Source organism: Vigna umbellata, chromosome 2 (genome assembly GCF_029865625.1).
Source record: "Vigna umbellata cultivar VRB3 chromosome 2, Vumbellata_1.0, whole genome shotgun sequence".
In the NCBI taxonomy this organism is placed as follows: domain Eukaryota; kingdom Viridiplantae; phylum Streptophyta; class Magnoliopsida; order Fabales; family Fabaceae; genus Vigna; species Vigna umbellata.
Window position 1 is genome coordinate 31,311,182 of NC_142166.1, and position 14,237 is coordinate 31,325,418.

Below are 14,237 nucleotides of genomic sequence, written 5' to 3' on the forward strand. Positions count from 1 at the left end.
GCATGTGTACATCTTGATTGAAATCTTTGTCATGAGTTTGATTGAAGTTTACTTATCTTGAAAAGAGGATTTATGAATGAGTGAACCATTATAAAGATTGGTAGAAGATTGAGTTACATCTTGCTTGCTTGAGGACAAGAAAAGTTCTAAGTTTGGGGTTGTGATATTGAAAAACTGTTATTTTCATGCTTAAAATTGATACTAAAAGCAACCTTTAACACTTAGAAACTAGCTTGAAATCATGCTTTTGGTTATATTTTTAGAAATAAGAGAGCTGGACAGGTTTATGCTTGATTTCAGTGTTTTTGTGCAGGTTTTAAGGTGAATTTGGTGAAAGAAGTGAAGAAGGACAGAGATGGAATCAGAAAAGACATCAAAAAGTGCAAACGGAGAAGCCGCAACTGCCGCTCAGCGGCAGTTTACCGCTCAGCGGCACTATTTTTGGGCTTGGGCCTAATTTCCTGTAATTTTAGAATAGTATATAAGCTTTAGGACGTCCTAGGGTTTGTATCTTTGGCAGAGACGAAGCAAACACTCTCTTTTCCACCCCTTGAAGGAAGATCTTGGATGCTCAGGCTACCTTCTCCTCTTTCTATGGTTTTATCTTTCATTCTTTCATTATTGTTCATCTAGTTTCACCATGAATATGGTGAACTAAACCTTGTATTGTTGTTGGGGAATCAATGTAGTCTTGTGAAACTCTCATATATGGAATTTGATTTAATGTCTTATGTTAAGGTATATGCTTTCTTTCATCTTTAGCTAGGGTTTTTCCTCTTTGCTTATTGCTTGCTTTGTTTAACTCATTCATTGCCATGATTATTGATTTTGTCGATACGGGAACGTACGGGGAAGTCTAGATCCGGGGAATTTCTCCCAATAGCATATTGGTTGCCTTTAAGCTCCTGCACTTTAATAACTAATTACTAGGAATGCTAGGAATTGTATGAACTCGTAATTAGGGATAGGCCTTCTTGCAAGGTAATTTAGAGAGTGGCATTAGCATTGATGATAAGAATGATGAATTCCTGAAAGTATATGAGAGTGGATAAGATGAAATTGATAACCCCAACAACATACTCATCCATATAATTCATTGAAGTGTTTGTTTTGTTCTTTACCATTGATCAAATTCATGCATACATGTTTAGTTATTGTCTTTTGCATTAAAACCTATAATCAATTTGTTCTTAAGTCTTAAATAATCAACAAATCACATAGCTAAACTAGGCCGTGAGTCCTTTGGGAAAACGATATTTGGTCTTACCTTGTTTATTACTTGATACGATTCGGTCACACTTGCCGATTGTTAAACAAGTTTGTGGCGCCGTTTTTCGGTGTTCATAAATTTGTCATCACTTGCCACGTGGCAACCCTCTTTCTCACCCAATTAGGATTTCAAATAAAATCTTATTTTGGCCTTAATTTGCAATTTGGACCAATAAAGTTTCAATTTCAGCTGCACAAATAAATATTAGAACATCCAAGAATAATTTTGCAACTAAAAATCACTTTTTAAGTCTCTTTTTATTCCCAAACCCAAAAATTCCAATCATCACAAATCCTCTTTAAATCAATCATTCAAGCACATGAATTTCATCAAAAATTTAATTTTAAAGCATAAATGTGGGCATAAATTTGCACTCGTCAGATAGGTTGTCGTTGAAGTTATCAAATTAATACTACTTTTCAAGGAAACTTCAGTATTGCCAAGTAATATCCAAGAAAGTAGATAGGGCTAAAGTAACCCTGAGTCGTCTCCCTACGAACACGGAATTGCTTTCGAATATTTGACTCTTATGAATGTTATGCAATTTTTATGAATAAATGTAATGGTTGAAGAATGTTTAAAGAATAAATAAGAAACTTAAAAACAATTATGATTAAATAGGCTAATTCCACTGCTTTTCCAAGATAGATTCCTCATTGGTTATTCACGAATAATTGTTCAATTCATTATTGTTTAAGTTTCAAATTAATTAAAGTACATTCTTAATTAATTTGAGGGCGATCATGCATTTAACCAAAGTAAATTCTATATCAAATGCAAAACCTTTCTAGATTATTCACAATAAATTCAACCAAAGTACATTCTCAATCAAATTCTATTGTGTTTAATCATGTCTATTCTTAAATCCCCTAACCAAGTTAAAAGTTAATCAATCAAATTAAATTCTCAATTAATTATAGTTGAAATTATTACGACCAACCAAAGTACATTCTCAATTGATAGTAAAAACCATTTAATCATATGAAAGTTCCTAAATTAAATCAAAGTAGATTCTTAATTAAACTTAGAAACCCTAGAACTCATATAATCAATATGCATGTAGATTGAAACACATTATGATGCAAAAATCTTTAATTTTAACAAGATAGAGAGATGAAATACATAGAGAGAACAACTTAAATCAATAATCAAAGTAAACAATTGCATTAATTGAACGTAACCTCAGAATCCATCATGGAATTACAACAGAATAGCCCTAGATGCTTAACTATCCATGAATGGAGTTGAATACAAGAAGAAATAAGAGAGAGAAGTAATGAATGAATGAATGAAGTGAAGTTCCCTTTTCTACCTCCCCTGGGTCTCTTTATATAGGGCTTGATTGGGCTTGGACTCTGAATATTCAGTTGACAGAATCGTTTATCTTATATCTTCCAAATAACTAAAAGATTTAGATAATTAAAACAATATTTGGAAGATATTTTCTGTTGATATTCCCAAATTTAATTATTTCAACAATTGACTTTTATCTTTTAGCTTTTTCTAAATTTTCCAAAATTACACATAAGCCCCAAAATTTCATCTATTTGCACTTTAACCCCAACTGAATTCCCCAAAATTGCTCAAAGGCCCTTGTTTGACCAGCTTTGACCAGAGGAAGACGTAGCCAATGAGGGTCTGCCACGTGGTAGCCCTCTTTCTCACCCAATTAGGGTTTTCTAATGTAGGGAGGAGAAGGATTTGTGCTCTGTGTCGTGAAGGGATTGTGTTCTATTTCTGGGTTTTCTTGTAGGTTTGGTTTTGATCCAGGTTTTGATGCGGTGATGGAGGATGGCACGACGAATCTAGCTTTAGGAAGATGATGGTTGGCCGTGGAGGAAGGTTACCGGCGGGGCGCGATTCTCGCGACGCAGTGGAGGTGAGAACGATTGCGAAGAAGGGCTCCGATGGAGGCTTTGCATTTGGCGAACTCGCGAGGAGAGACGCGATAAAGATCGTGTTTCTAGGTGGCTGGTTCTCACGGTTTTGATGGAGGCTGGTGGCGCTGTTTGAAGGTTGACAGTGGTCCGGGGTTGTGCGGGGGTGATGATGCCGACGGCGCTAGGGAGAAGATGAAGATGGTGAGCAAGAAGCGTGGTGGTTGCTTGCGGTGGCGCGATAGAAGGAATCGCGAGGAAGAAGAAGGGTTGCGGCGACTTCATGGTTGACGGTGGTGTCGCGGCGGCATGGTTGAGGCGTTATGGTGGCGGGAATGATGGTCCATTGATGCACCGGCGAGAAAGGAGGAGATGAACGGTGGTCGTGGAGCTTGCGGCAGTGGTGGACGGCAATATAGGTGGCTAGGGTCTGGATTAGGGTTTCTCTTTGGAGAAGATGATGCACATGTGTTAGGGATGAGGTGGCGTGTTCTGATTGGTTCACTAGTAAGTGAAAGGATTAATGATGTGGCATCATCTGTATGGTTCAATTTGTTAATGGTGGATTGCCACGTGGCATGATCTGGTGAAGTCTGACTAGTTAGTGGTAGGAGAGGTATGGGTAGGAAAATTTAGGGGTGTAGGAGAAAAGGCTTAGTGTTTGGGCTTGGTTATTGGCCTGTTTCAGAAATAGGAGTGTATGTAGGAATTTTAGGAGGTACAAGGGTAAAGTCTGTCTATTGGCCCATCTGTACAATATTTATCAAATAAAATCTGATTTTGGACTTTAATTTGGAATTTGAACCAATAAAGCTTTAATTTCAGCTGCACAAATAAATATTAGAATATCCAAGAATAATTTATGCGCTAAATTCACTTTTTAAGTCCCTTTTTATTTCCAAACCACACAAGTCCAATCATCACAAATTCACTTAGAATCACCATTTAAGCACAATTATCTCATCAAAAATTTGAATTTTAAAGCATAAATGTGGGCATAAATATGCACTCATCACACACCCACACTTATCCTTTTGCACTCCTAGAAAAAATTGATTAATTCCAAGACCTTGTTCTGAGTCATTTTATTCAATACTTGCATTTGGATCAAAAGAATGAACAACACCGGACATAGATCAATCATTTAGGCAAGGACATGCAAATGAAATCACTCTATTTTTCACACATGAGTTAACCTTTCTGAATTCCTAAGAAAATCAAATATGAAAGACAACTCAAGTCAACATGTATCTATTTCTCTCCAATTCTCTCAAGTGTTTTTGGCTTGTGTTTACACTCAAAATATCCATGTCAGTAGGCACCCTTAATATTAACAAGACTCTATCATTCACATACTTCAGAAAACATGCAATTATTGATCATGAGGGCTTCTTAAAGGTTGTATTGAGGCCAAGGCAAAGGTAGGAAATTTTCTTGGAATTTCTGAGCTTTTGAAATTGATATAGAAAGACTAATGACATTTGATTTCAAAAACAACTCTATTTCTTGCTCTTTTAAGGAAGATTTATTTTTCTTTTTCTTTTTTCTTTTTAAAACTCCAACTTTTCATCTTCCTTTTTTTTCCTTTTTATTATTTTGTGGGTGAGGTACTCATCCACACACTTATTCATCACTTTACTTCTAACAGAATCCATTACTCCTTCTTCTTTCCTAAGGTAAGGAACATATGATTTTTCTTCTTTTCTCATTTGACAATGACTGGAAACAAAAAAAATAGGCTTAAGACTCAAAAGGGGTTCTAATGGATTAATTTTAGGACAAGTTTATTTGGCCAAGTAGCTAAAACAAGAAATGCCTATATCATATCAAATCATGCATATTCACCTTAGTTGCACAACATAGAATCAAGCTAACTATTAGAGTATCAAGAAAACATGGGCAAATCACAAAAGAAAAATAGTTATGCTTTCTTGTAGTCTCTGATAACCTGTAATAGCTGTTTTTCCTGCTCATCAGTAAGCAATTCAGATATAATCACAGGGACTTTCCCATCCCTCTCAAGATAAGCATATTTCAAATGGAATGGTAAAGGTTTCAACTCCAAAACGGGTGGTTGTACCACAAATGGCAAAATTTTACTGCCTAAGGTAATCTCAGCCACCTCAACATCACACTCGGACGCCACAAAAATATCATCTATTAATACCGCGTCCTCAATATCACTTTCTTTACAGTTTGCTTTTTCGTCCAAAATTAGGTACAACATATTTGAAAAAGAAAAATTGTTTATCACTTGATAAGTCAATACAAAACAAAGGATGATCTTTAATCTGGTGCTCCCAGCTTCCAACACGTTGAACCGCACCTTCTCGTCTCCTATCTCCATTGTCAATGATCCTGCATGCACATCTATCTTGGTTCGTGTTGTCATCATCAAAGGTCTTCCCAAGATAATAGTTATTGGACTGATTCCTTCATCATCCTTCGTGTCCAAGATATAGAAATCTGCAGGAAAAATTAACTTGTCTACTGGGACAAGGACGTCCTCAAGCACACCTGCAGGGTTAACTGTGCTACGGTTGGCCAGTTGAATGACCACACCAGTAGTCTTAAGAGGTCCCAAAGATAGAGAAGTAAACACTGATAAAGGCATTACATTTATGGAAGCCCCTAAATCTAGCATGGTATTGTAAAACTTTGAATTTCCAATAACACATGGAACGGAAAACTTACCTGGATCCTTGCATTTTCGTGGTATTTCAATATGCTTCTTAATCAAGCTTCACACATTTCTTGCCAAATTCACAACCTCATTATCCCTAAAACGCCTTCTATTTGTGCAAATTTCTTTCAAAAACTTGGCATATTTAGGGATTTGCTTAACAGCATCTAGCAAGGGAATGTTGATCTCCACCTTTTTGAAAGTATTTAAGATCTCTTGGTCTAATTCCTCCATTTTTTTGTTTCTTGGTTTCAACCGATTTGGATATGGAGGAGGTGGAGAATAAGATGAAGAAGATTTTTTAGAAGAAGAGTAAGACGATACTAACCTGGATTTATCAGTGGTAGTCTCAGGTGTGTTACCAATGAAGAGCATTGGTAAATTTGAAGATAAATAATTTTGATGATGCTGAAAGATGATACATTGTTATTGTTGTTTTAAAAAGCAATTTGTAGATTATAAATGTATTAGGAAAAGTCTTAAACATGTAATACTTAGAAAAATTCGTATTTTTAGAACTGCTACGCATTTAATCGATTATTAGAAGCTATAATCGATTATCCTGAGCCCTTCTGAAAAACCTCGTTGCTCTGGAATAATCGATTATTACTCCGAATAATCGATTATCACAGTTCTGATGAGAACTGCCAAAAGTCTCTGGAATAATCGATTATTCCTCAGGATAATCGATTATCACTTTTTGAAAACCCTGTAACGGACTCGAATAATCGATTATCACTAACAATAATCGATTATCTGCGGCAGTTATAATTCATCTTTGCAAACTTTAGACCAGTGGGCTATATAGATGAGTTCCAGAACTCTTAGAAAGTACTCTGAGCTTTTGAGAATACAGTGTTATCTGAGGAAGTTCTAAAAAGCTAGTTCAAGTGCTTTGCCTGGTCTCGTGAATAGGAGAAGCTCGCGTTTCGTGTGTCGATAGTCGGAGCGGTTCTCTTCGAGTTGGCAAGGTGGTCATCTTCCGGTTCGTTCGTCGAAGGAAGGTTTTTTATTTGTTTTTATTCACTCTTATTGTAATTTGTAAAACTGTTTTTAGTGAAAACGTTAATCACTTTTTATAGTGATTAACAACTGGACGTAGATTCTTTTGAATCGAACCAGGATAAAAATTCTGTGTTGAATTTTCTTGCTCTCTATACTCTTTACATTTTACGCATATCAACTGTTTGATAAATTTTCTCTAAGAAAATTGTTTTTCTAAAACGGACTATCAAAACTTGATTTGTGACCGTAACACGCTTTCCGAGTATTTTATTCCGCTGCGCGACTCTATAACGGTACCGATTGTTCCGACAATTGGTATCAGAGCTTGCTTTGATATTCTTTCAAACTTTTGCGAAAAGGGCCGGTCATCAAAATCAAGTATATGCTGAGGGTGCATCCATCAACAGACCACCTCTTTTTACTGGTGATAACTATGCATTCTGGAAAGTCAGAATGCAAATTTTTATGGGGTCTGTTGACAGAGGCATCTGGGAAGCTGTGCTAAATGGTCCCTATATTCCTAAAAGAACTGTTGATGGTGTAGAAGTAGAAAAACCATACTTTAATTGGACTCTTGAGGAAAATAGAAGAGCCCAATTTGATATTAAGGCTCGTAATATTATTTCATCTGCTGTAGTACTTGATGAATTTTATAGAATTTCAGTGTGTAAGACAGCACAGGAGATGTGGGAGGTCCTCAGAGTCACACATGAGGGTACAGACGACGTGAAACGTGCAAGGAAGAACACGCTCATTCAGGAGTATGAGATGTTCAGAATGCAGCCTGGAGAAACAATATCTGATGTCCAGAAGCGTTTCACTCACATTGTGAACCACCTGACAGGTTTGGGTAAGACTTTTGACACTGATGAATTGAATGTGAAAATATTGAAATCATTAGACAGGTCTTGGCAACCAAAGGTGACTGCCATTTCGGAGTCTCAAAACCTCACTCAAATGTCAACGGCGATTCTCTTTGGAAAGCTTCGTGAGCATGAGCTTGAGCTAAGAAGATTAACTACAGAAGAGGATCAAGGCAAAAGAAAGACGCTTGCCCTCAAGTCTGAAATCTCAAAAGGAAAAAGTTCTAAGAGAATTGAGGATGATGATTCCGATAACGATGAGGAAAACATGAGTCTTATGATTAAGAAGTTTGCTAAATTTATGAAAGCAAAGGGAAAAGACAAATACCATGGAGAAAGGAAAGAAAATCGAGGATCTCCATCAAGCATTAAATGTTATGGATGTGGAGAAAGGGGTCATGTGAAGACTGACTGTCCTAAGAATAGGAAAAGTGAAGAAAAGAAAGAAAGAAAGTTTCCAAAGAAGAAGAAAGCTTACATAGCTTGGGAAGACAATGCTTCTAGTTCTTCAAGTTCAAGCGATTCAAATGAAGAAGCAAACTTGTGCTTAATGGCAGACTTAGAAGATGCAGGAAGCCAAGTAAGTAATTCTAGCTTAGAGTCAAGTGATGAGTTTGACTTACAAAAGGCATTTCTTGATTTGTTAAATGAATCTGAAAGACTTGATGTTGCTCATAAAAAGCTAAAGAAAGAGCATAATGAATTGAATTTGAGGTATGAAAAAGCACTAGATGATGAAGTTGTTTTGAGAAACAAAGTTAGTAATTTGGAAACTAAATTATCTGAATGTGATACTGTTATACAACCTGCTGAATGTCTATCATGTAAAAGTCATATGTTTGATATTGACATTCTTGAGAATTTACTTGCAAAGGCAAATAAGTCTAAGTCACATGCCAAAACAAACTTTGAGAGAAGCAATGCTAGAAGTGGAAACATGCATCTACACAAAAAATATAAAGTGATAAGAACTCGTAGAGTTTGGGTAGAAAAAGGAACTCTTGTGAAAAATAAAGTGAATGAGGCTTGTTGTTTTTACTGCATGAAACTTGGTCACACCTCAAACAAATGCAACATCAAACATTTTGGTGTTCCAAATGGTAAATATGCATGGGTTAAAATTGTAAAATGATGTATATTTGCATAAACTAACCCAAAGGACCCATAATAAGATTGGGGACCTAAAGTCTTGCTAAAATTTGTTTTGTAGGAACTTACTAAGTCAAAGAAGTCACTGTGGTATCTTGACAGTGGTTGTTCAAGACACATGACCGGTGACAAGAAAAGGTTTATTTCTTTTGAGAAGAAGAAGCAAGGATTTGTGACCTATGGAGATAATAACAAAGGTAGAATCATTGGCACTGGAGACATTGGAGGAGGAAACACATTGACTATAAAGGACGTATTATGCGTTGAAGGTCTCAAACACAATCTCCTAAGCATAAGTCAATTATGTGACAAGGGTCTCAAGGTAACCTTTGAAAGTGATAGATGTACCGTATATTTTAAAAATTCTACTGAAATTGCTTTGCAAGGTGTTAGGCATAATAACATTTACTTGATTGATATTGAACATGCATCTAGTCATAGTATAACATGTTTAGTTGCCAAAGAGGAAAATCCTTGGTTATGGCATAAAAGAGCTGCGCATATTCATATGCAACATTTAAATAAATTGAGTTCAAAAGATCTTGTGATTGGTTTGCCTAAATTAAAATTTGAGAAAGACAAAATATGTTCTGCATGTCAAAAGGGAAAGCAAACCAAATCCTCTTTTTCGTCTAAAAACATGATTTCAACATCAAAACCTTTAGAACTTTTGCATATGGACTTGTTTGGTCCATCTAGAATTAAAAGTTTTGGTGGAAACTACTATGCTCTTGTGATTGTTGATGACTACACTAGATTTACTTGGACATTGTTCTTAACCTTGAAAAGTGAAGCTTTTAAAGCATTCAAATCATTTGCAAAACGTGTTCAAAATGAAAAGGATTTGAAAATCAAAACCTTGAGAAGTGATCACGGTGGTGAGTTTGAAAACGAATCTTTTGAAAAGTTTTGTGAAAAACATGGAATTGCTCATAATTTTTCTGCTCCAAGAACTCCCCAACAAAATGGTGTTGTTGAAAGGAAAAATAGGTCATTAGAAGAACTAGCTAGGACTCTTTTAAATGAATCTAATGTGCCAAAATACTTTTGGGCTGATGCAGTTAGTACTGCTTGTTACGTGTTGAACAGAATGATAATTAGGCCTATTCTTAAGCTAACTCCCTATGAACTGTTTAACGGTAGAAAACCAAATGTATCTCATTTGAAAATCTTTGGATGCAAATGTTTTGTTTTGAATAATGGTAAAGATAATCTAGGCAAATTTGATGCTAAATCTGATGAGGCAATCTTCTTAGGATACTCTTTAACTAGCAAAGCATATAGGGTGTTTAATAGAAGAACCCTGAAAATTGAAGAATCAATGCATGTTGTCTTTGATGAAATTGTGGACCTTGAGGTGAACCCTCTTGAGTCAAATAAACCAATTGCAGGTGATGAGGATTATTTGAGGGAAGCTCTTGAAGAGATGTATCTAAATGAAAACTATCCTCCAGAAACTCAAAATGAACATCAAGTAGTTGATCCTAAAAGCTATCAACAACCAAGAGGACTTTCTCTGGACAACATCATCGGAGATATGTTAAAAGGGGTAACTACTAGACACAATCTTAATAATTTCTGCTTAACAGTAGCTTTTGTGTCTCAGGTAGAACCTAAGAACATAAAGGAAGCTCTTCAAGATGATAAATGGTGTGTTGCTATGCAAGAAGAACTCAATCAATTTGAAAGGAATGATGTTTGGGAACTCATTCCTAGACAAGATGATTATCAAATCATTGGAACAAAGTGGGTGTTTAGAAACAAGCTTGATGAAGATGGCAACATCACCAAGAACAAAGCCAGGTTAGTTGCAAAAGGCTACTGCCAAGAGGAAGGTATCGACTATGATGAAACTTACGCCCCAGTAGCCAGGTTAGAAGCAATTAGATTGTTACTTGCGTATGCATCCTTGATGAAGTTTAAACTGTATCAAATGGATGTGAAAAGTGCATTTTTAAATGGTTTCATTAAAGAAGAGGTATACGTTAGTCAACCTCCTGGTTTTGAGGATTTTAAATATCCTAATCATGTTTATAAGTTGAAAAAGGCCTTGTATGGTCTAAAACAGGCACCTAGATCTTGGTATGAAAGACTTAGTACTTTCTTGATTGAAAATGACTTCTCTAGAGGAAAGGTTGATTCAACCTTGTTTATTAAAAAAGTAGAAAAACATATCTTGATTGTTCAAGTATACGTAGATGATATCATTTTTGGGTCTACAAATGATTCATTGTGTGAGGGATTTGCACAAATCATGCAAGGTGAATTTGAAATGTCTATGATGGGTGAGCTTAACTTCTTCTTAGGATTGCAAATAAAGCAAATAGATGGGGGAAATTTTGTCTCCCAAACTAAATATTGTAGAGAAGTGCTTAAGAAGTTTGGTATGGATACTTGTAAAGAGGCCAACACACCTATGGCAACGTCCTGCTATTTAGATAAGGATGAATCTGGTGAAGGAGTAAATGAAACCATGTTTAGAGGAATGATAGGATCCTTACTTTATCTAACTGCTAGTAGACCAGACATTATGCAAAGTGTGTGTGTGTGTGCTAGGTACCAAGCTAATCCTAAAGAATCTCATCTCATTGCTGTCAAACGGATTTTGAAATACCTTAAAGGCACCCCATCTTTTGGACTTTGGTATCCTTCTGATGCTTTACCTAGTTTGATAGGTTATTCTGATGCAGATTATGGTGGTTGTAAGATTGATAGGAAAAGTACTAGTGGAACATGTCATTTTCTGGGCTGTTCTTTAGTGTCTTGGCATTCAAAGAAACAAGCTTGTGTAGCCTTGTCTACCACTGAAGCTGAATACATTGCTGCTGGAAATTGTTGTGCCCAAATTTTATGGATGAAACAACAACTGGAGGATTTTGATATCTTCCTTGATCACATTCCTTTGAAATGTGATAATACTAGTGCTATCAACCTCACTAAGAACCCCATAATGCACTCCAGAACTAAGCACATTGAAATTAGACATCATTTCTTGAGAGACCACATTCAAAAGGGAGATTGCCAAATTGAATACATTGACACTTTACATCAATTGGCTGATATCTTCACTAAAGCACTACCTAAAGATAGATTCTATGAGCTTAGAAGAGAGTTAGGAGTGTTAGATATGTCCTAAATTCAAACTTTATAAAATTTTCTTAATTCTGGTACGATCAGCGCTTTTAATCGATTATCATAGGATAATAATCGATTATTTCTTAGCTTTGGAAAAACCCCTATTCGCAGATAATCGATTATCACTTATAATAATCGATTATTTTTAGCTTTGGCCAAAACCCCTATTCGCAGATAATCGATTATCACTTACAAATAATCGATTATCCCTATTCAAAACCAAAACTGGACTTGTATGCGAAGATAATCGATTATCTTCATACATAATCGATTATTACACAATTTCTGGAAAGTGACTTATGAGCAGATAATCGATTATCACTTAGAATAATCGATTATTACGCGATCTGTTTCAAAAATATAGCCGTTACAGTGAATCCTAACGGCTGGAAACGGTCATAAACGGCTAGTTTCTCCATTTTTTCTTATAAATAGCCCCCTATAATCGATTATTACTCACTTCTTTGCACCCAGAAACCTGCTGCACCCAAATCTGAACCAAATCTCTCCTCTTTATTCTTTCCTTCAAACGTTTCTTTTGTGCCCACTTCTCTCATGGCTGATTCAAGAAGAACCCGAAGGAGGACTGCTGGTGCTTCTTCCTCTCGCTCCCGCAATGTTCGTCCTGCTTCCATCGAAGGTTGGATTTCAGATGAGGAGCAACATGGTGACTATGTTCATTTCTGGCAAGAACGCCGAATCATGGCGGTAAAGTTCATCCGTCTCGACTTTTATCGTTATTATGGCTTTCAATTTCCAGATTTGTTTCGTGCTCAAGGACTTACTCATCTAGTGGAGCAAAACGGGTGCATATACCCTGATCTTATCCGTGTCTTCTACTTCAATATGCGTTATCGTGACGGCATCATCACAACAAAGGTAAAAGGTGTCCCTATAATTCTGGATGATGACATATGGACAAATGTTGCACAACTCACACTATGGGATGATGCTGTCAAAGTCCATCTTAGAGTTCCGGACTTCAATCGTCTCCTCGCCTTTCAATCTTTTTTGCGTCATCCTGAACACCAAATCAATCGTCAACAATTGCTTGTGGGTGGATTCAAGGTTGAAGAAAGGATGATTCATTACTTAATTGTATGGATCCTATGTCCTCGTGCCACTAACCATGCTCAATGCTCGGAGCAAGATCTTCTACTACTATATGGGATTTTAAATCACATCCACATTGATTGGCCAGCCCTCATCTCCGACACCATGGTAAAGGCCAAGAAATATTCTTCTTATCATTTTCCATATGCACTTCTCATCTCTCGAATTTTAGAATACAAAGGTGTAAGTGTGGACGGCGAACTCACTACCTCCATTCAAGCAATTGGCACTGAAATTGGTGAGACAACATTTCGCCAAATTGGAAACATTGAAAATCATTTTAATCTCCAACCTCCAGAGAGACCACCAAGTCCTGAATTTTAGATTTAGGATTTTCTGATTAGTGTGCTTTCATGTTTGTTTGTTTTGAATTCCTAGAATGTTTTATCATCTTCATGTCTTGCTTTATGTGCCCTTGTACTCTTTAATGTTTTCCTGAATAAAATGATCTACTGTTTTAGTACTTACACTGTTTAATTGAGGGGAGCTCATATTAAGGGGGAGCATTATCACTCTTTTTGCTTATGATCAACAAGGGGGAGAAATATGTGCAGTTACTACTAACTCCTACTGTTGTCTCTCAGTTTGTATCTTTTGCAGATAACCGAACATTGCTTTTAAAAAGTGATTTTTGATCATCATCAAAAAGGGGGAGATTGTTACCAATGAAGAGCATTGGTAAATTTGAAGATAAATAATTTTGATGATGCTGAAAGATGATACATTGTTATTGTTGTTTTAAAAAGCAATTTGTAGATTATAAATGTATTAGGAAAAGTCTTAAACATGTAATACTTAGAAAAATTCGTATTTTTAGAACTGCTACGCATTTAATCGATTATTAGAAGCTATAATCGATTATCCTGAGCCCTTCTGAAAAACCTCGTTGCTCTGGAATAATCGATTATTACTCCGAATAATCGATTATCACAGTTCTGATGAGAACTGCCAAAAGTCTCTGGAATAATCGATTATTCCTCAGGATAATCGATTATCACTTTTTGAAAACCCTGTAACGGACTCGAATAATCGATTATCACTAACAATAATCGATTACCTGCGGCAGTTATAATTCATCTTTGCAAACTTTAGACCAGTGGGCTATATAGATGAGTTCCAGAACTCTTAGAAAGTACTCTGAG

At 36.2% G+C, this 14,237-nt stretch overlaps 1 protein-coding gene across 1 annotated transcript; it reads left to right on the forward strand.

Annotated features, from left to right (window-relative positions):
- The first annotated feature begins 7,519 nt into the window (after positions 1–7,519).
- On the forward strand, positions 7,520–13,419 carry LOC148203805 (uncharacterized). Its single transcript, XM_088107761.1, has 2 exons — positions 7,520–8,278; positions 12,457–13,419. Exons 1-2 carry the CDS (start codon positions 7,520–7,522, stop codon positions 13,417–13,419), a joined length of 1,722 nt encoding a protein of 573 aa, XP_087963887.1.
- Positions 13,420–14,237: the final 818 nt, after the last annotated feature.

Coding starts and splice junctions, on each gene's coding strand:
- LOC148203805 (XM_088107761.1), top strand. CDS start 7,520: ATGTGGGAGGTCCTCAGAGTCACACATGAGGGTACAGACGACGTGAAA. Junction 8,279..12,456: donor TAGAAGATGCAGGAAGCCAA/GTAAGTAATTCT, acceptor CTTTGCACCCAG/AAACCTGCTGCACCCAAATC.